Source organism: Paramormyrops kingsleyae, chromosome 23 (assembly GCF_048594095.1).
Source record: "Paramormyrops kingsleyae isolate MSU_618 chromosome 23, PKINGS_0.4, whole genome shotgun sequence".
Classification (NCBI taxonomy): domain Eukaryota; kingdom Metazoa; phylum Chordata; class Actinopteri; order Osteoglossiformes; family Mormyridae; genus Paramormyrops; species Paramormyrops kingsleyae.
Genome location: NC_132819.1, coordinates 25,317,664 through 25,340,375, shown reverse-complemented (window position 1 = coordinate 25,340,375; position 22,712 = coordinate 25,317,664). Strand labels below are relative to the sequence as shown.

The 22,712-nt window shown below is 42.7% G+C and overlaps 1 protein-coding gene across 8 annotated transcripts; it reads right to left on the bottom strand.

The window, feature by feature from the left end:
- Positions 1 to 4,953: 4,953 nt before the first annotated feature.
- On the bottom strand, positions 4,954 to 22,217 carry LOC111842808 (uncharacterized). 8 transcript variants are annotated; one of them, XM_023809820.1, is made up of 12 exons: positions 22,041 to 22,217; positions 21,691 to 21,780; positions 21,096 to 21,167; positions 17,547 to 20,841; positions 11,060 to 11,326; positions 10,389 to 10,667; positions 9,845 to 9,901; positions 8,878 to 8,973; positions 6,456 to 6,506; positions 6,102 to 6,121; positions 5,769 to 5,828; positions 4,954 to 5,409 (listed from the first exon to the last, which is right to left on the bottom strand). In XM_023809820.1, exons 4-12 carry the CDS (start codon positions 17,602 to 17,604, stop codon positions 5,242 to 5,244), a joined length of 1,056 nt encoding a protein of 351 aa, XP_023665588.1. In that variant the 5' UTR covers positions 17,605 to 20,841; positions 21,096 to 21,167; positions 21,691 to 21,780; positions 22,041 to 22,217; the 3' UTR covers positions 4,954 to 5,241. The 8 variants fall into 8 exon arrangements, with proteins under 8 accessions (XP_023665588.1, XP_023665581.1, XP_023665585.1 ...); XM_023809813.1 differs by having other exon boundaries at positions 17,547 to 19,281; positions 20,589 to 21,170; positions 22,044 to 22,217; XM_023809817.1 differs by having other exon boundaries at positions 21,096 to 21,170; positions 22,044 to 22,217.
- Between the last annotated feature and the right edge of the window lie 495 nt (positions 22,218 to 22,712).

The window sequence follows — 22,712 nt, the reverse complement described above, 5'->3', positions numbered from 1 at the left end:
GACCGTTTACGGCTTATGCGTATACAACACTTCTCTCAAACTCTATGAAAAAACAGCAAAACTCACCAAAACTTCTCCGGTTAAGGTCACTACCACTTCTAAAATTTGCAATACCGTTTTGATCAGAAAAGGTCCGAAATTCACTTTGAAAGGCAAAAAAAAAATCACTTCAGCTTCGCATCTCCGCTGCCTCTTTTGCCCGCTACCGCTAGCCTACAGTATCTCTCTCTCTCCTATGCACCACACCACTGCGCACGTGCGAAGAGGGGGGAGGGGCACGCCGCAGGAAGGTTATACCAAAATCATAGTTTTTATATGTAAACGTTTAACGTGTAAATTATTCTATATCACGAATCTTGTTTTGTATCTTAACTAATTAAATAATTAACTATTTATCTATGTATAATATTTGTAACCTGGGTTACAGCTGCTTTTCCAGGTTTTGGGTTCTGCTGATTTGTCGTCATTACAGCAGCTTGATCCTGTGATTGGACTTTTTTGGCGTCAGTGGAAGGAGGGGATACCTCTTGGTGCAAGAGAGAAAGCTCAGTAATTTAGTGTAATATTCTTTATTAGCTAATTGCCTTCTGGCTTCCCACAGGTATTGGTTTCTATCAAGAATCACTACAGCACTAGCCTTATCCGCTGACTTAATGACCAAATTATTATTTTGACTTAGTTCCCTTAATGTCCGAACTTCCCTATCTGTCAGGTTAAGTGAGTCCTTTAAGTTCCAGTTTAGTGTTTTAAAAGCGTAGAGGTTGGCCCTAAGTAGTTTCCTAATAGTCGGAGGTAGTTGGCCTAATTTGGGTGTCCAGTCCGATTTAGGGGTAAAAGGGATAGGTTCATTAGATTTTCTGCCCTCATAATAAGAAGCCAGCTTAATCCTTCGATGGAAAGTTTGCAAATCACTAAGCATATTAGTTTTTTGGTCGTTGTGTAAGCCTACGGTTGGTACAAATGTTAGGCCATTGGAAAGAAGTTGTAATTGTTCCTGGGTAAGGGTATAGGATTTTGACAAGTTTAGTACAGCTTTACAGGCCCCCTCCTGAAATGGTAGGCTTAGGGGGCTTCCAAGTTTAAGAACGAGATCCAGTGCTTCAACATAAGTTGAGCTGTCTTGGGGGTCCAATGGATTCCATCATCGGCAGTCTGGAATTTGAAATCCGGGAGTAATGGGATGTAATTACATGTCTTTTTAATGGTTTCATTAAGTTTATCCATTCGTTGTTTCTCAATCGGGTTGAGAGTCCTGCAGTAATTGACAAGGGGGATCCAGAGTTGGGCATGGACAAAGGTGTCACCAGCTTCACTAATGGCTTTCTGTAACTGTTTGGTGGCTGTTTTGTCTATAAGTTGGCTCCTGTGATTAATGCCGAATGACAGGATGACTTTTTCTACTTTGGAGTGAATTATTGTCTTGGCCAAAATGTTACTGGCATGCCCAAAGTTTGCCCCAGGGAAGCTATCAATCTGTAAATCTGGCAGGTGATATTCCGTAATCCTGCTGAGATTGGAATCGCCTATAATCAGCCATTTTTTGGTGGCCGTGAGATTCCAGTCATGTAGCTTCCTATTTGTGCTTAGATGTCTAGTTGGTCTCAATCTTTGATCTCTGGGTTTCCACCACTCAGAATCCATCCTAGGGAGAGGATCTGAATGTGGCCGTCTAATCAACTGTGGCCTAACTATTGGGGTTAATAACTGCATCCCGGGTGAGAGAGGTGTCCCCACCGGTGACGTCGATCTATGTGCCTCCTCCAAGAGAGAGATCAAAAGATCTTCATGTTCCTTTTGTTGATGGACTTCCACCTGGGGAGGTTCATAAGGTTCTGTCCCCACATTATCCATTTGAACCTGGATTGGTCTATCCAATATGTGGTCCATAGGGGGGTGGTTGTGTGGGAGATGGATGGTCTAGAGCAGGGGTGTCAAACGTACGGCCCGCAGGCCTGAACCGGCCCCCCAAGGGATTCAATCCGGCCCGCAGGATAAATTTGAAAGTGAAAAATTTCAATGAGACATGAGCTAGACTTTTTTAAATAAACTGCTATTCCTAAATTGTCTGCTAGGGGCGCACTGTTTTAGACATGTAGCAGCTGAAATTAAGATGAAGAAAAAGACAAAACAATGCTCGCCTTTACATCCTTATTAGCCAACATGTCTTTGTCAAAAAGGAGAAAAGTGGATACTGAGTGTAGAGTTTTCCAAGAAAAATGGACAGCTTCCTATTTATTCACAGAGGTGAATGGGAAACCTGTATGCTTGGTGTGTATGCAACACGTGTCGGTGTTTAAGGAATATAATATTCGGCGCCACTGTGAGACTCAGCATGGTGAAAAATACGACAGCCTGCAAGGACAACTGAGACGAGAGAAGATAAATGAGTTGCTGGTGGGTCTGAAGAAACAGCAGTCTGTTTTCACTCGGAACCGAGAGGTCAGTGATGCAGCAGTAAAATCCAGCTATATAATTGCTAACGAAATAGTATTAGCATCAAAGCCGTATTAAGAAGGGGAGTTCATCAAAACATGCATGCTGAAGGCTGCAGAACTCATATGTCCCGAGAAGCGACAAGCTTTTGCCAACATCAGCCTGACGAGGAATACTATTGCAGAGAGGATTTCGGAACTATCCACAGATTTAGACAGCCAATTGAAACACAAAGTCAAGTCATTTCTTGCATTTTCTGTTGCAATTGATGAGAGCACTGACATTACAGACGTTGCTCAACTGGCTATATTTATTCGCGGAGTTGATGATACATTGGCTGTCACAGAGGAGTTCCTTGAGTTGGTGCAGCTCTCTCGTTTGTGCATTGGACAGAGTCGGAGTAGACTGGTCGCGTGCTGTCAGCTTGGCTAAAGTAGTCTAAACTAGACTAATTCTTGTAAAATGCTGCATCAGAAACATTTTGCACTCAAAAAATATAGTTCTGTGAAAATTAATCCTTGCTGTAATAATAGCTAAAAATTGTTCAATTTGTTAGTCACCAGCTTCACTACAAAAGAGTTTGGTCATACATTTTATGTATGCATTTGTTATGTATGTTTCATGTATAAATCTTATATTTACAGGCTGGGTGATTACTTTCTGTCTTATACATTTAAAATGGCCACCATTTTGGTTTGTAAGATGTGGTGAGTCAATTTAAGTTTTGAGAATTATTACACGTGGAAATTGGAGTAAAAATTATTCCTATATCTTGATTAGTTTATGTAATCTTAAAGTGCAATAGGCTACCATATTTTTCAGTTCTAAATACCTGTGACTTAAAGTTTTGTGCCTTTGTACAAACACTGTGATCACTTGTAATGCACACATGTAAATCATAAACTGAAGCAAATTGCACGTTTTTCTTGAGAAATCTGAAGTTATTCATAGCATGTTTTGTAAAAGGATAGTTCATTAAATTAAAAAAATATCCTAATGTAATTATACTTCTTTCCACTAAAACAAAGGGGAAAACATTAATTTTTTGTTATTTATAGCTATGATGTGCTGTGCTATGATTGTGATGGTCCGGCCCACTTGGCATCAAATTAGGTTATATGCGGCCCCTGAACTAAAATGAGTTTGACACCCCTGGTCTAGAGTAATCTCACACAACTCACAGGTTTCCAAAGCAACATTGGGATTTCCCCGTTGTCCCGGAAATCGACGAGAGGGTCTTGGTGAAGGTGGCGGACTGTCCCAAGGAGTGTACTGAAATGGGGAGGTGGCCACATCTCTCCTGGGAAGGGGTGGGAAGTCCTCCTCCGAGGACTGATGGAGTGTCACTTTCGTGGCAGATGTTATTGGCTCAGTGTCATCAACCTCCCGAACTTAATCAGTACTAAACAGAGCATGAGCATTAAACTATGGAAGCTTATCGTATATGAGAGTTAACATGAGTGACAAAATAATGCTGGGTTAAATGGTTAGAATGTTTGTGCTTGGTGGTTCGTTCTGTGATCGACATGTTTGTTAGCTGCCTGTGCAAAGCTGCGGGTTGGCTCCGTATCCAAAAACCTTTAAATTGATCTAAATTATATTAGACAGACTTTTGTGGATTGTTTAAGAATAAGAACAGTGTGACATTCGTTAGTTCAGCAAAAACACCAAAAGCGTTGTCCACGCCGCTTAATTTAATTTGCGTTTCTTAACATCGCACATCCTGCGATGTGACTATTGCAAGTGCGTACATCGCAATGACGATGCTGAAATGATATATCGTGCAGCCCTACTGTGTTGTATTTAAGAAAGACCTTTTTCATCAGTAGCAGGTTTTGGAATGCATTTACAAGTTTGGTTTCAGATGACTGCAAGTAGGAGTCCACTTCATTCAGCTCTGTGGCTGATCTCAGTGATGGGAAGTATCCTGTTACCTCATCATCTTCATCAGTTTGGTTGTCATCATCTGTTTGTGTGTGACCTGAAGACTGGGTTTGAAGGAGGTGTACTTCTGCTTTCAGGTCTGACACAACTTGAGCCTTCTTGTCACAGGGGATGTAGGTCAGTCTGAACATTGGATGAGTTGCAGAGGCTGTGAGCAACCTGGCATCTTGGAAAATGTAGTCAAACCTTTTCTTAATCCCACTGATGATGGCATCTACTAGGGGGTTACAGTGATAAAGTTGTGATACTGTGTATAAGCTACTGGACACGTTAATTTCCTTCTGGATAAGTAAAGTATATCTATCCATCCATCCATGACGTGGTTTCATGTCCACGTGACACGCCAAGGTGTGGTCATTTTCAAACTGCCCAGCAGCTGCTTTTGCAGTTACTGTTCATATTTCTCTCTCACAACATGAAAGGGAAAATGCTTCTTATTTAGCATAAAGAGGAAGCAGCACATACACAGAATAAAAAAAACTAAAAAACTGTGTATATTTGCCCCCCACGCTGGCAGCAGTTTGACACCCCCTGCGCTCTCAGAGGTGGCTTCCCAGAGAAAAGTTTGGTCTTACATCCTTCTGCTTTTTCTTTATTTGCAAGCACGGGCTACATAAAAGACACTCACATTATTTAATAGCATAAGCCTACATAATTCCACATGATGTCTGTGTGGCTGATGATTCTGCACTGTAGATAATAGAGACAGAACCCAAAGCACAGAATTTATTTAAGTCACATTTAAATTTTCATCTTTAGATTTAAAATCAAACAATCATCTTTAGATTTAGTTGTCAGATAGTGAAGTAGACAGTATGAGAACATTCAAGGCTGGTACATTTACTTGCAACATCACATCTGTCACTAATTACCAGCTCTCCCCACCACAGTAGAGTAGATGACATAACGATCTTTCTCTTGCACAAATGGCCTGTCCCTCCAGTTCTGATGACCGAGAGAGGCGTAGTGGATTTCAGTGGCCTGCTCGTGGGGAACCTCTTGGCCATCCCTTTCGTTTTCCAAAAAGTGACACTGAAGTACATGGGGAAAAAGCCAGGAAGTGATGCAGGTAACAGGAAGTACACGCAGGAAATACAACATGACCTACAGCCTGGGAAGTTTCATTTCATTGGCATTGTACTTGTACTTTGCATGATGGCAATAAACTTGAATCTGATCTGAAATATATTACAGAGTATTCTAATGATATGTGTGCTTATGTCCCATTTCAGAAGCCAGTCAGAAAACGTTTATAATTTATAATTCTCAAAGAATTTCCGCATTGTGGGATTAATAAAGTTTAATCTAATCTAATCTAATAATTAACCTGTCTATAATTACACACCCCACAGTGGTGAAATTTTGTTTTAGTTTGGGGATTTGAAGCTCACCTCTGCTCTGTGTCTGTAAAGTTTACACGTGCTTTCTGTGTCAGCTACTCCGGATGCCTTCTGGGGGCCAAAGACATGCAGTGAGCCTAAGTGGGATCCCTAAATCGCCGATAGCGTGTGCCCTCTGACAGACTGCTGTTTGGCTGGGGGGGGGGGGGGGGGGGGGCAATGTGCCGCTCTCTGGTGAGCTCTAGGTACCCCCTGACTAGGATGACCAGTTCAAAGATGGAAGGGCTAGGTATGTACAACATGCACTTTTTTCTGAGAACTTTGCAAAGATTTGCAAAAATACCTGCTTTTACTCTATGATTTAGTCATGCTCATCAAACTTACTTTCTTTTGGCTTCTCTGTTCTGGAAAACAGAATATTAAGTATATATTAATGCATTATAACAGGTATATTGTCAAAGCTAAATTTTCTGTTCTGCAGATAATATATTTCCAAATGCTGAGCATTGTGGGTTAAAGCATTTGGGGGGTGTTCAATAATTTGTGACTTTTGGTGGTGATATAAAGTTTGTCTTTTCTGGGCTATACATGATAGGCATGGCAGCAGAGTTATGCAGGAATAAATTCTCACTTAAGTATTGTAAGCAAATGTATTAGTGTATTTGTCTGTTTTGATTTTATGTTAATTATCTAAATAATTTGCATAAATATTATTGCCTTTGTGTAATAGAAACTTACCTAAATCAGACTCTTTTTGAGACTTGAGTTCAGTATTTTCCTGAAGGTTTCCTAAACAGATACGATTTTTGTTACATAAGCTAGACCTGGTCAAAATCCTGGTAGGCAGTTGAGATTCAACATGCATCTTGGCAGATTTTTAGGTTAGTACATGTTCTGTGCAATGGATGACTGACTAGCCCTTTTAACATGCAATGGAATTCATGAAAGATACATTATGAGGTATACAGGCTTGGAATCCGAGGATCCTGGAAAAAAAGGTTTTTTGGTACATGTTGATGCCTGAAAATGCCATACTTTTTGTAACCCTAACCCTAGCCCCAGTTTGCTAACCCTAATTTGGGGGCTTAGGATGAAACAACAAGTTGTTGGAAAGTAGGAAATATGCTACTAAAGCATGCTAAACTCTGGTTTCCTATCCTACAACTCACAAGTGCTTGCCAATTTCTTCAGTGGAAGGATGTATTCACTCACAGCTCCATTGTTCTTTTGCTGTCTTTTGTAAAATCTGAAACACTCCGCAATCAGAATAGGCTTTGGCTTAAAATACAGAGACAGGGCACAAGTGATATTTTCGTAGGATGTTAGAGACTTTCTGTGGTGAGATAAAATGTTTCAATAGGCCATATTCTGTGGCACCCAAGACATTCTTTCAATAGAACTTTTCAATTGGGTCTCTGTTAATCTCTGTTTTTTCTTTCAATGTCCTTCACTTGCTTGTTACTTGCAAGACGTTTTCCATCTGTTTTACCATTATTGACCACAAGAGGGCGCTCCAGCTCCTTAAATCTTTCCCTCCTGCTAAACTTAGCTGTTTCAGGCGCTAGCACTTTCGGTTTCTGCAAAACTCAGTAACAGATGAATTACTGCAAAATGAGAAATCTTGTTTATCTCTTATTAACATGGATTCATTCACTTTGTTACCTTGTCGCCACTGTAGTATTTGTGCAGTAATAAGAGTACTGTTTTACTAAGTTCGTCCATGTTCAGCCAACCTACCAATATACACTGCAAGAACGAAAAAATAGTGCTACCATATACACTCTAATAGTAGGACCAACATTACGGTATTAGATTTTGTATCTTCTACTGCAATGTTGATGCCTGAAAATGCCATAGTTTTTGTATCCCTAACTCTAGCCTCAGTTTGCTAACCGTAACCCTAATTTGGGGCCATAGGGTGAAACAGCAGGTTGTTGGAAAGTAGGAAATATACTACTAAAGCATGCTAGTGGTGAAGATATGGTACTACATTTTCTGTTTCTTACATAATTGTTTTATCCTGGGGGTGACATGGTGGTGCAGTGGTTAGCCCTGTTGTCTCACACCTCTGGCACCCGGGTTTGAGTCTCTGCCTGTGTGTGGAGTTTGCATGTTCTCCTCGTGTCGTCATGGGGTTTCCTCTGGGTACTCTGGTTTCCCCCCACAATTCAAAGACATGCTGAGGCTAATTAGGGTGCTTTTCCACCACAACAGGTACCGTACTTTCGGTACTTACATAAAGTACCAAAAGTATGGTACTTCTTTTGTGTCGGTTTTCCACTGGCGTAAAAACTGGTACCGGCGGCAAATTACATCATCAGTGACCGCCCCTGACTGACATAATCACAAAGTCCGACGCGGTATTTCTTCCGCTGAATTCAAACATGTTATTATGATCCTTCACATTCCTGCAGTCCTGCTTATGTTTTTTGATTTTCAAGCGGCATTGTTCGGTGTTTAAATACTAAAAAATACTTTTTTATTTCGAGTCGTGCCATCCAAATCCCGCTGGATCTGTTCATCTGACCATATGGCGATTAAATCCTGTGTTTCCTCGTTTGTCCATCCTTCCATTTTACTTTTTTATATTTTTGTTTCTACTGCTTTTTATTTCCTTTCTCGCTGTTCGCTGTGTGTTTCAAAAGATGGCGGTTGTATTTTGTGTTTCAGCGGCGGGCTATTTGCATAACCAATCAAAAGCAAATACGTTTGCAAGTCCCACCCCAAAGTACCGAAGTACCAAAGAAGTACCCCAGCTGGTTTAGCACTTTCGGTACTGGTACTCGACCGGAAGTCAATGGAAAAGCGAAAGTACCAAAGGTACCATACTTTGTGCGGCGGATAAGTGCCCTTCGAGTTACTAAATTGCCCGTAGGTGTGCACGTGTGAGTGAATGGTGTGTGAGTGTGCTCTGCGATGGGCTGACCTCCCTGTCCTGGGTTGTTCCCCGCCTCGTGCCCGTAGCTTCCAGGATAGGCTCCGGACCCCCCACGACCCAGAAGGGTAAGCGGTTTGGAAAATGGATGTGATGGATGGATGTTTTATCCAAGATAATCTTGCGGTTATTTGAGTTCATATAACTCACTTTTTTACTGCAGTAATTCACATTAAGAACCTAGCTGAGGGGGAAGTACACCAGACCCATTTAATGTAAATTTACCTTTCTTGTTGTTTTTCACTCTGATCCATACGATTAGTCCAACAGAAACAGCTAGTAGAATGAGCATCCCCAGCACAATCAGCACCATTGTAAATGCTGTGAGAAAATAATAAGTACATTGTGTAAATAACTTGGATAAATTAAAATGCAAAAAACTGACTTGAACAGCAAAGAAATCAAGAGCAATGTTTTTACATTTGGAAATGACTAAATAAAAAACACCCAGAGAGTAGCGATGCTGGGGAAATCCTCTTTGTGGCTATTCTCCATGAGAATAGATGAGAGAATGTTAGGGGTGACAGTGCAGGCTTGGCTAGCATGCCTTGCCCCTGGAGCTGGGGGTTAAGGGCCTTGCTCAGCAGCCCAAAGGCAGCATCATACGGGATTCAAACCAGCGATGCTCCAGTCACATCCTAACCTGATGAGCCATACACCTTATCCTATCTCCACTTTCAGACTATAGCAGTCATGTGAAGACATGCATGAGACCTAAACCTTCTATGGGACCATAGAGAATAGCAGGCAAAGCAAGATCAGGGCTGCACTTCTATTTAAATTATCGACAATTCCCAGTGGACCAATGGGTGTGTGGGGGACCCCCCCCCCCTCTGGTTAGCAAAATGTGTCATAAACCCCCCATCCTCCCCCACCCCCTACTGGCAAAATTTGCAGTGAGGGATCCCAAAGTCCTGGGCTGATTTTTAATCACAGTCCTCAGTCCTGTTGTACTTTGATGACTAAACCATTTTTACTGTCTGTCTAATACACAAGACATGAATCCAGACTTCAACTCTTTTTTTGCCTGAATGTAAATATATAACTTAATCACTGACATTTCATTACAGTAAATGTAATTCATATGCTCTATAAAGTATCACCAAAAACGCAGTATTTTTACTCGTTATTGTTTAATATAATTTAAGTAATCTACTAATTTTCTAATTTTTTAAGCATTAAAAAATATTACCAGACATGGATTTTGATATTTCACCGTCTTTTGGTTCTGAATCCTTGTCCTCAGTCTCTGGAAAAGACAAGTGGGGTCTAATTATATGACAATGTGTTGATTTGTTTAATAATTCCAGTACAGTATTAAGTACAATATCCAGTACTGTATGCAGTACAGGGTTCAGAGGGGCCCAGGAGCTAATCCCAGACAACGTACTGGACAAGGGAGGGGAATGCCCTGCACAAGATGCCAGTTCATAGCATCATACAGCAAGAGGATAGGAGATTAAGTCATAAGGCCAAAACCAAATACACATATACTGTACAGAGTATATAGATACAGTTATGCCTGACTGAGTCGCGTCCGATCTCATTTACTTCCAAGGCCCATAGTAAATAATAAACACTGATCAAGAGATGCGTGAAAGCGGACGTAGTAGGACGTCACGAAAGGAAGAATACTATAAATTATGAACATGCTCGACTACTTTCTGAACATTTAAATTATGCAAAATTGCAGAAAGAGACTGCAGGCTTGGCATTGCATACAAAAAAGACATTACCTGTTGTCACCATTAAGCTGGCCACCTTGACATTATTACAGAAGTACTCCCCAGCATCCGCATGCTGAAGGTTAAATATCTTCAGCTCAAAATCGGTCTGGAGGAATCGATTCTGCGGGTCGTCTATCTCTTTCAACACTGTTCCGTTCTTGAATTTCAGCGAGACAGACTTTCGCTTGGAATTCTTGTCCTTCTTGATTGTCCACTTTTGTTTTTGTTTGTCTGAGGTTTTACAGGGAAGAAGCACTGTTCTCCCAGTAGACACATTGTAGACTAGACCTGCAGAAGGTGCATTTTATAATTATTATAATACTGCACCATTAGAAAGAATAAAATGCCTTTTAAAAGGTGAGCTCATTAAAAGTTGAGCTCATTCTGGATTGTTTTGTATCTCTTTTTGGGATTTAAACCCGCAACCTTTTGCTCACAAGTTTCATAATCTCTAGAACCATGAGTAACTACCACTAAACCTTCTGTAAGTAGTCATTGATATTTAAGTCATATTGGATTATTGTGGTACACAGCCCATATTTTGTAGGGAAATCTGGAAATCTTTCCTCTGCATGGTTGGGCCTGTCAATGTGAACATATTCTTCCGCTGAGATAAAATCACCCCATAAAACCTTCTGGTTTATGGGGTTTCACTTAGGACCATATTCCTGCTCTCATACCTGTCAACACCTCAACGTTTGCCACGGCACGCTTGTTGCAGTGGTACACCCCAGAGTCGGAGGACTGCAGTCTGCTCACTAGGAGTGATCCATTCATCAGGAGGGAGTGTTTATTTCTGTCAATATCAGAGGTGACTTTCCCGTCTCTCTTTGCAATGACACGGTCACCCCCATGTGTCCACACCAGGTGAGAGGTGGTGCTCCAGGGTTGGATGCTGCAGTTCAATATAATATGATGTTCCTCCGGCACTGAAACTCTGAAGAACACTGAAGGACAGGATTGGAGCAGGTGGAAGGGGTGGCATAGATTACATGACTTTTTAGAGCTTTAGCCATACACACTTTATTTATATAGATTATACATAATATAGTTAAAAACTGGTATAAACAGCTTTCTAAACAATGCTAAATTAAACCAATACAGAACCTTAGATCAGGGGAAGACAACCCTGATCCCGCAGCGCTGGTATCCACCAGGTTTTCCATCGAACCACACCTTATGACACAGAAACTCATCAGGTAGGATAGAAAACCTGCTGGATTCCGGCTGCACTCCCCTGTTTTAGATGACCAGCACCTGCCCACTTTATCAACCTACAGCACAGATCAGTTCTTACTGACCAATTTTCTCCTTCATATCTTCTCTAATAATGCCAATCAGGCCGATAATTTCCAATCCCATTGTGGTCCGGAAATCCTACAGTCCAGCCCCTACATTCCATGCTTCTATTGTAATATGATCTGGTATGGTCCTCCAGGTAAAGTCCAGTTTCTGTGTGTGTACACGTTTTTTTAATCACATTCCAACGATACGGTAGCTTTGATCTGTAGCCTCTGAGTGGTGTGACGGCACATCGTATGAATGGCGAGCGGAGATGCCAGTCAGTTGACCATGAGTTTCTGTCTTCACTCACTTCATTAGCCATCTTTCCCATAACAAAAAGACATTTTTTTTGTTTTCCTGTCCAATTCTTACTCTTTATTAAAAGAAACCAACTTCCCCAATAAGCCCCAGTGTTTGCTACCCAGTTTACTACATAAACATGGTTCTGATAACTATTCAGACAACATGACACGTCTCTGGCACTGAGCTGTACTATCGCAGTACTGTCACTGACATACTGTCACTAGCATCCTGTCCCCGAGTATCTATAGCTGACAGCTTATGTCTCCTTCCATTGGTAAAGTGCCGCTGTTTGGTTATCAGGTTGGACAGAAATGACTCCTCAAACAGAGCAAACATCAGGCTTCTAGGGCGAACCATCTGAAGGGCTTATTATCAAAGATACTCTATAAGCTTTCCCATGTTGCTGTATTAATGCATCTTTGTGGATAGTAAAAACATACAGAAACTGAACAAGTATTGAAAAATATGACGTGGGCTGGGATTGCAGTCCATCCAAGGCAGGGGTGGCCAATCTTCAAACCCAGGTGTGAGGATTCTTCAGCCAATCAGTCCTCTAATTAATGACCTAATTAGGGAGTTTCAGCGAAAACCTGCATATAAGATTGCGGATAAGATTGGCCACCTCTGATCCAAGGGAACATAAATGCTCACACACGCTCTCTGCTGCCATATACACAACACACACGCTCTCTGCTGCCATATACACAACACACACATGCTCTCTGCTGCCGTATACACAACACACACACGCTCTCTGCTGCCGTATACACAACACACACACGCTCTCTGCTGCCGTATACACAACACACACACGCTCTCTGCTGGCGTATACACAACACACACGCGCTCTCTGCTGCCTTATACACAACACACACGCGCTCTCTGCTGGCGTATACACAACACACACGCGCTCTCTGCTGCCGTATACACAACACACACGCGCTCTCTGCTGCCGTATACACAACACACACGCGCTCTCTGCTGCCTTATACACAACACACACGCGCTCTCTGCTGCCGTATACACAACACACACGCGCTCTCTGCTGCCTTATACACAACACACACGCGCTCTCTGCTGGCGTATACACAACACACACGCGCTCTCTGCTGCCGTATACACAACACACACGCGCTCTCTGCTGCCGTATACACAACACACACGCGCTCTCTGCTGCCTTATACACAACACACACGCGCTCTCTGCTGCCGTATACACAACACACACGCGCTCTCTGCTGCCTTATACACAACACACACGCGCTCTCTGCTGCCGTATACACAACACACACGCGCTCTCTGCTGCCTTATACACAACACACACGCGCTCTCTGCTGCCTTATACACAACACACACGCGCTCTCTGCTGCCGTATACACAACACACACGCGCTCTCTGCTGCCGTATACACAACACACACGCGCTCTCTGCTGCCTTATACACAACACACACGCGCTCTCTGCTGCCGTATACACAACACACACGCGCTCCCTGCTGCCTTATACACAACACACACGCGCTCTCTGCTGCCGTATACACAACACACACGCGCTCTCTGCTGCCTTATACACAACACACACATGCTCTCTGCTGCCTTATACACAACACACACATGCTCTCTGCTGCCGTATACACAACACACACATGCTCTCTGCTGCCGTATACACAACACACACGCTCTCTGCTGCCTTATACACAACACACACGCTCTCTGCTTCCATATACACAACACACACACGCTCTCTGCTGCCTTATACACAACACACACACGCTCTCTGCTGCCGTATACACAACACACACACGCTCTCTGCTGCCGTATACACAACACACACATGCTCTCTGCTGCCTTATACACAACACACACGCGCTCTCTGCTGCCGTATACACAACACACACACGCTCTCTGCTGGCGTATACACAACACACACGCGCTCTCTGCTGCCGTATACACAACACACACATGCTCTCTGCTGGCGTATACACAACTCACACATGCTCTCTGCTGGCGTATACACAACACACACATGCTCTCTGCTGGCGTATACACAACACACACGCGCTCTCTGCTGCCGTATACACAACACACACATGCTCTCTGCTGCCTTATACACAACACACACGCGCTCTCTGCTGCCGTATACACAACACACACACGCTCTCTGCTGGCGTATACACAACACACACACGCTCTCTGCTGGCGTATACACAACACACACACGCTCTCTGCTGCCGTATACACAACACACACGCTCTCTGCTGCCTTATACACAACACACACGCGCTCTCTGCTGGCGTATACACAACACACACGCTCTCTGCTGCAATATACACAACACACACACGCTCTCTGCTGCCGTATACACAACACACACGCTCTCTGCTGCCTTATACACAACACACACGCGCTCTCTGCTGCCGTATACACAACACACACGCGCTCTCTGCTGCCTTATACACAACACACACACGCTCTCTGCTGCCTTATACACAACACACACGCTCTCTGCTGCCTTATACACAACACACACGCGCTCTCTGCTGCCTTATACACAACACACACGCGCTCTCTGCTGCCTTATACACAACACACACGCTCTCTGCTGCCGTATACACAACACACACACGCTCTCTGCTGCCGTATACACAACACACACACGCTCTCTGCTGCCTTATACACAACACACACGCGCTCTCTGCTGCCGTATACACAACACACACGCTCTCTGCTGCCTTATACACAACACACACATGCTCTCTGCTGGCGTATACACAACACACACGCTCTCTGCTGCCGTATACACAACACACACATGCTCTCTGCTGCCGTATACACAACACACACGCGCTCTCTGCTGCCTTATACACAACACACACGCGCTCTCTGCTGCCGTATACACAACACACACGCGCTCTCTGCTGCCTTATACACAACACACACGCGCTCTCTGCTGCCTTATACACAACACACACGCGCTCTCTGCTGCCTTATACACAACACACACGCGCTCTCTGCTGCCTTATACACAACACACACGCGCTCTCTGCTGCCTTATACACAACACACACGCGCTCTCTGCTGCCTTATACACAACACACACGCGCTCTCTGCTGCCGTATACACAACACACACATGCTCTCTGCTGCCTTATACACAACACACACGCGCTCTCTGCTGCCGTATACACAACACACACACGCTCTCTGCTGGCGTATACACAACACACACACGCTCTCTGCTGGCGTATACACAACACACACACGCTCTCTGCTGCCGTATACACAACACACACGCTCTCTGCTGCCTTATACACAACACACACGCGCTCTCTGCTGGCGTATACACAACACACACGCTCTCTGCTGCAATATACACAACACACACACGCTCTCTGCTGCCGTATACACAACACACACGCTCTCTGCTGCCTTATACACAACACACACGCGCTCTCTGCTGCCGTATACACAACACACACGCGCTCTCTGCTGCCTTATACACAACACACACACGCTCTCTGCTGCCTTATACACAACACACACGCTCTCTGCTGCCTTATACACAACACACACGCGCTCTCTGCTGCCTTATACACAACACACACGCGCTCTCTGCTGCCTTATACACAACACACACGCTCTCTGCTGCCGTATACACAACACACACACGCTCTCTGCTGCCGTATACACAACACACACACGCTCTCTGCTGCCTTATACACAACACACACGCGCTCTCTGCTGCCGTATACACAACACACACGCTCTCTGCTGCCTTATACACAACACACACATGCTCTCTGCTGGCGTATACACAACACACACGCTCTCTGCTGCCGTATACACAACACACACATGCTCTCTGCTGCCGTATACACAACACACACGCGCTCTCTGCTGCCTTATACACAACACACACGCGCTCTCTGCTGCCGTATACACAACACACACGCGCTCTCTGCTGCCTTATACACAACACACACGCGCTCTCTGCTGCCTTATACACAACACACACGCGCTCTCTGCTGCCTTATACACAACACACACGCGCTCTCTGCTGCCTTATACACAACACACACGCGCTCTCTGCTGCCTTATACACAACACACACGCGCTCCCTGCTGCCGTATACACAACACACACGCGCTCTCTGCTGCCGTATACACAACACACACGCTCTCTGCTGCCTTATACACAACACACACACGCTCTCTGCTGCCTTATACACAACACACACGCGCTCTCTGCTGCCGCATACACAACACACACGCTCTCTGCTGCCTTATACACAACACACACATGCTCTCTGCTGGCGTATACACAACACACACGCTCTCTGCTGCCGTATACACAACACACACATGCTCTCTGCTGCCGTATACACAACACACACGCGCTCTCTGCTGCCTTATACACAACACACACGCGCTCTCTGCTGCCGTATACACAACACACACGCGCTCTCTGCTGCCTTATACACAACACACACGCGCTCTCTGCTGCCTTATACACAACACACACGCGCTCTCTGCTGCCTTATACACAACACACACGCGCTCTCTGCTGCCTTATACACAACACACACGCGCTCTCTGCTGCCTTATACACAACACACACGCGCTCCCTGCTGCCGTATACACAACACACACACGCTCTCTGCTGCCGTATACACAACACACACGCTCTCTGCTGCCTTATACACAACACACACACGCTCTCTGCTGCCTTATACACAACACACACGCTCTCTGCTGCCGTATACACAACACACACACGCTCTCTGCTGCCGTATACACAACACACACGCTCTCTGCTGCCTTATACACAACACACACGCTCTCTGCTGCCTTATACACAACACACACGCTCTCTGCTGCCTTATACACAACACACACACGCTCTCTGCTGCCTTATACACAACACACACGCTCTCTGCTGCCTTATACACAACACACACGCTCTCTGCTGCCTTATACACAACACACACACGCTCTCTGCTGCCTTATACACAACACACACGCGCTCTCTGCTGCCTTATACACAACACACACGCGCTCTCTGCTGCCTTATACACAACACACACGCTCTCTGCTGCAATATACACAACACACACACGCTCTCTGCTGCCGTATAGACAACACAGTAACTGCACCAATACTGAAATTGAGAAAAACGATTTTGCAGTTACTTTAATTTTCACACTCCATTTTCTTCAAAACCTGAACATAGTTCAACTAAGATATTTTGTCACAAGATAAAATAGAGTCAAATTCTGGGTCATAACTCAGTTTTAATAAAGTATCTAGTAATGGTGTTTTGCCTTTGTATGGCAGTATGGGCAATTCAGAAATACCAATTCACCTGACTGTATGTCTTTGAACAGTGGGGGAAAATCTGAGTGTGGGTGGCAAAAGTCAAACTTTGGATGTGTGATGCAACTGTACTGGTAACTGCTCCACTTTACTACCCAGATTCAAACAGACTATTTAAAAAAAAAAACCTGAGGTTCAAATGCCACCTAACAATCAATATCTTTTCTGTAAAACTTCCTGGCAGCCGAATAGGAACAGAAGAGAAAACATACCCATTGAGGCCCTTACTGAAGCAGAGAAGAACATCTGAAGAAGTATCTCAGCCCTCATGGTGCTTCTCCTCTTTCTCCTTCAAGTTTCCTGTTTCCTGTCCTGCAACTTCTGCTTTTATCTGCCAGTACCAAACAGCTACCTGTCAATCAAGTTCCTATTATGAAAATAATAATTGCTATTCCAGCATCAAAAGAAACAGCAATGAGGATCTATCATAATAATTCCATGTTTCACTATAGTGATGAAAACAAAGTATATTATTAACGATGTACATATATAGTGCACATATGCTACATGCTTTGATTTTGGTGGCTTTCACAAATATATGTAATATATCTTTGCAAAATCACATTCTCACAATAAATGGTAAATAATTAATTAAGCTGGTTATATATTTCTATACTCATGTCATTCTTCCACAAACAGAATGGGATGTACGTGTTGTTAACTGCATATTCGAGTGTGATGCGAGATGCCCTATTAATATAAGTAGGTTGTTGAGTAACAGTGGAAAATGGTCAAAATATCCAAGGAGGAAGTAAATCATCACAAGAAAGAAACAGAAATAATCCAGTGAATGAAACTCATTAAAAACAGCAGCATTTTCATACAGAAATCCATACCTGTCAGGATTATCCTCATTAAGAACAACAAATATTCCAGGCACCTTAAAGAACATTACATTTAATATGTTTTATTTACAGTAGCAATTGCTTTTATGCAAAATGACATACAAGTGAGGAACTAGAGGTCACCAGTGTCTGCAGCAAATCGGGCTAAGGGCCTTGCTGAACCCAATGCTGAGATTACTCTGCTGACTGACCAAGGGATTTGACCTGAGACCTTCTGGTCACGGGCACTCTGACCCTAACCCTAACCCGGCAGAGCCACACGCCACCCCCACAGAACATTTCACCTTTATTGTTCCTTAAGAATGTGTCATCTTTGTGGGGAAAACTATAATCCCAACATGATGACCTTAACCCTTACCCAGCCCTAACCTTAACCACAAGTAGCCAAACTAAATACAAGATTTTTGGCATTTTTAGTTTTTTGACTGCATCCACAGTTCTTTGTGGGTACCTGAAAATTGAAACCCAAAATCTCAAAATAACAGGTTTTTGCTACATTGTGGGGAACATTTGGTGATAATATAAACACACACACACAGTATTTTGATCTGCTTCTATTGTGTTAAAGATTTCTGTGAACTTTTTTTGAAACATTAACTTTGGGTTTCTACCTTGTTCAGACCATTGGATCTTTGTCATTACGGAAGCTTTTTCATTACTTGGCAGACTTTTTGCTAATTCTCAATAAAGTGTAAAAGACTTTCATGCACCATGCTGAGTTAAGTTTGCCAGTGAATTTAATCCAATATTTCAGAAACATAAAAACTGGATCCATCTATGTTAGAGGAATATACTGTAAATAAACTGTAAATACTGTAAATAAAGTCGAGAATGTTCTACACAATAATATGGTGGTCAGCTACTGCTAGTTGTAAAGCTGATTTTAACATTCCAAACACATTTAATTTTTCAGAAAAAAAGACCTGGGTATGAGGACACTTCACATTGAGATGTGAACAGAACAACTGATCCAATACCCTGATTACATTGAGCAGAATGATAAGTGACTATTGACCCAGGGATTAACTCTGTGTTTTGCGGAAGCTTTAACTTTCACTTCTGTGTTATCAGTTGATACTGTTCTCATTTGGTTTCAGTGAACCTGTGGAAACAAAAAAAGTACAATTTGTTAATTTAGACAAGGAACAATTGGTGCCATAATCCTAAAATTCATATTCAAAGTAGTGCAGTCAGACTGGTGTGGTATCAGCAAAGGTTCTGAAACAAATACAAAGAAAACCTAAATTTGTACTTGGATCTAACCAGCAACCAAATGGAATGATTTTAAAAACATTTTAAAGATCACTTTTTAAAACCTTTGAGTGATATATGGATATCTCACCTTATAGTTAAACTATAAAGTAGGATGTTGTATGGCTATCAGTTTGCTCAGAAAGAACACTGTATAATATATACACAGTATATACACTACATGGACAACAATTTAGGATCACCTGGCCATTACACCTACAGGAACTTTTATGACATCCCATTCTAAATCCATGGACATCAATGTGAATTTGCCCCCCCTTACATCAATAACAGCTGTCACTCTTCTGGAAAGGCTTTCAACAAGATCTTGGAGTGTGTCTGTTTGGAGTGTGCCCATTCATCCAGAAGAGCATTTGTATGGTCAAGCACTGATATTGGACATGAAGGCTTGGCTCACAATCTCTGATCTAGTTCATCCGAAAAGTGTTCTGTGGGGTTGGGGTCAGGCCTCTTTGTGGGCCAGTCAAGTTTTTCCACACCAAACTCACCAAAACTTGTTTTTAGGGACCTTGTTTTGTTTACTGGGACAGATAGAACAGAAAAGGACCTTCCCCAAACTGTTCTCACTCAAGTTGTAAGTATAGAATTGCCCCAAATGTCTTGGTATGCTGAAGCATTAAGAGTTCCCTTCACTAGAACTAAGGGGCCTAGCCAATCCCTGACAAACAACCCCATACCATTATCCCTCCTCCACCAAACTTTACAGTTGGCACAATGCAATCAGGCAGATAACGTTCTCGTGGTATCCGCTGAACTAAGACTCATCCATCAGACTGCCAGACAGGGAAACATGATTCATCACTCCACAGAATACGTTTCCATTGCTCCAGAGTTCACTGACATTGTGCTTTACACCACTCCATCCGACACTTGGCGTTGCGTTCTAATGTGAGGCTTGCAGGCAGCTGCTTGGCCATGGAAGCCCATTCCATGAAGCTCCCAGTACAGTATTTGTGCAGGGGTTAATGCTAGAGGAAGTTTGGAACTCTGTAGTTACTGAGTCAACAGGGCATTGGCAACTTTTGTGTACTATGCACCTCATCACTCTGCAACCCTGCTTATTTTACACTGTTTGCCACTTTGTGGCTGAGTTTCGGTTGTTCCTAAACACTTCCACTTTGCAAAAATACTACTTACACTTCACCGTGGAATATCTATCAGGGAAGAACTTTCACAAACTTCCTTATTGCAAAGGTGGCATCCTATGACTGTACCATGCTTGAATTTACTGAACTCTTCAGAATGACCCATTCCTTCACAAATCTTTGTAAACCTGCCTGCATGGCTAGGTGCTTGATTTTATACACCTGTGGCAATGGGTCTGAATGAAACACCAAAATTCAGTGGTTAAGAAATGTGTATCAATACTTTTGTCCATACAGTGTATGTCCTGTAAGGTGGATAGAAAAACAGAAAACATTTTCAAAAGTCATTGTTCTGACATGTATTGTTCAGAATGCCTACTTAGTGGTTCAAAAAATGCTCAACTGTAAACTGACTACTATATGTTAAAGATACAGCCATATTTTTAACATGCATAACAGTGTCACTAAGGCAATGATTAGTTCATGCTTTCATCCGTATGACTAGAACACGTCCTTTTTTACGCTTTCTTATGTGCTTAAGTGCCCAAACTACACTAACCGTAAGGTGTGTCTGTTTCTGTGTCCTCTATGGATTCGTAAACATGCTCATCCTCTGACTCCTGCTCTGTAGCTGCTAAAATATTGGAGAGAAATTTGCACAAACGTTTAAGTTAGACATATCTGAATTTAAAAAATAACAATACTTTTTATAAAATCAATCTTAAGGAAAGGAATAGAAATAAAAAACAGGAAATTTACAAATAATCCATGCTAGAGGAATAGCATTTCCCAAGCATGGACATCCCGTAGACCCTGAATTAATGTTTAAACCATGCGGTTTGAGAGGGGGGGTTCAAATTCCTTACTTTACTATCTGCTATGTGTCTGGTTGGGAGCAAACAAATTTCGAGGGGTGGTTTGAAACCCATAATTTTACTATGTAGATATCTGCCTGGCGTAGACCAGACAACATCATCTTATAATAATAACCTCAGAAGTGTATACGTATCATGCAACAATATATATTAATTTTGTACCTAATCTACCTTAAACAATTAAGGGTCAGAGCGAACAGAAAACAAAGCCTGGGATAGGTGCATGTCCTCGTGGCCTTAGCCAATGAGAGACGAGACCCCGGAGAGCCTGCATCCTACCTTTTCTCTTGGAATGGCATTTCCACACATTGACACAGAGCCCTGTAACCATGCCAACAGAAAGCACAGAAGCTCCTGCTATCCACCATGCTGAAATGGAAACAACATGAGGCAGTGAAATCGCTGAGTTGTGCAGAGTATCACAGTGGAATCACTTCAGTTACTCCAGACCATTTGGAACCCAGATATATTTCCTTCTGAACATTTTGCTTGTTACTATAGTTTATATTACAGAATATAGCTGAAGCTTTCAGATGTACTAATGAATTATATTAATTATAACAACTAATATTTATATATAGTTACTGCTTTCTTACATATATGACATATTTCAAGTAAAGAATGTTTACCACCATTAGGTCTCCAGGTCTGTCCTGTTTCATCATTATGTTTTGTAGTTTCTGTTGCTTTGCAGATGGTAGATGTACCTAAAACGGTAACAAAAATGCAATACTGCATGCAATACTGCAGGTAATACTTCATGCACAGACAAAGCATAATGCATATGCTTTATTTACTGGTGGTGGGAGAAATGGGACTCTGCAACCCATAGGGAGTGGCTTTATTGTTAATCACTGACACCTGATTGGTAACTTTAATTATTTGATAGACAATGGTCCCATTGTTTTTCAACACAAAATGGAGAAGTTGGCACAGTTGCTGCTTCTGTATTCCTGTTCATTTATTTTTGTGCGTGTTTTCTAATAGAGTAGTATCTGTTGCCGAGGCAGATGACAAAAAAGTAAGGAAAATATGTAAATTCTAAGCTTGTGCTCTGCAGAAAGGACACAAAGTAACCAGTTATGGTTATACAAGGGGCAGCACTGTTACAGTATACAGCAGTACAGTTTATAGTACTGTAGTATAGTAAAGTACAGCCTGAAATTTCAGTTTAACGGACAACCACATTAGGTCGGCATATTTGAATCTTGTCTCTGCTGTGTGACGTTAATCTACATCCAGCCCTATAAGGAGGTCCTCCAACTTACAGGGTATAACTTGGGGGTTGGTGGCAGGATTGA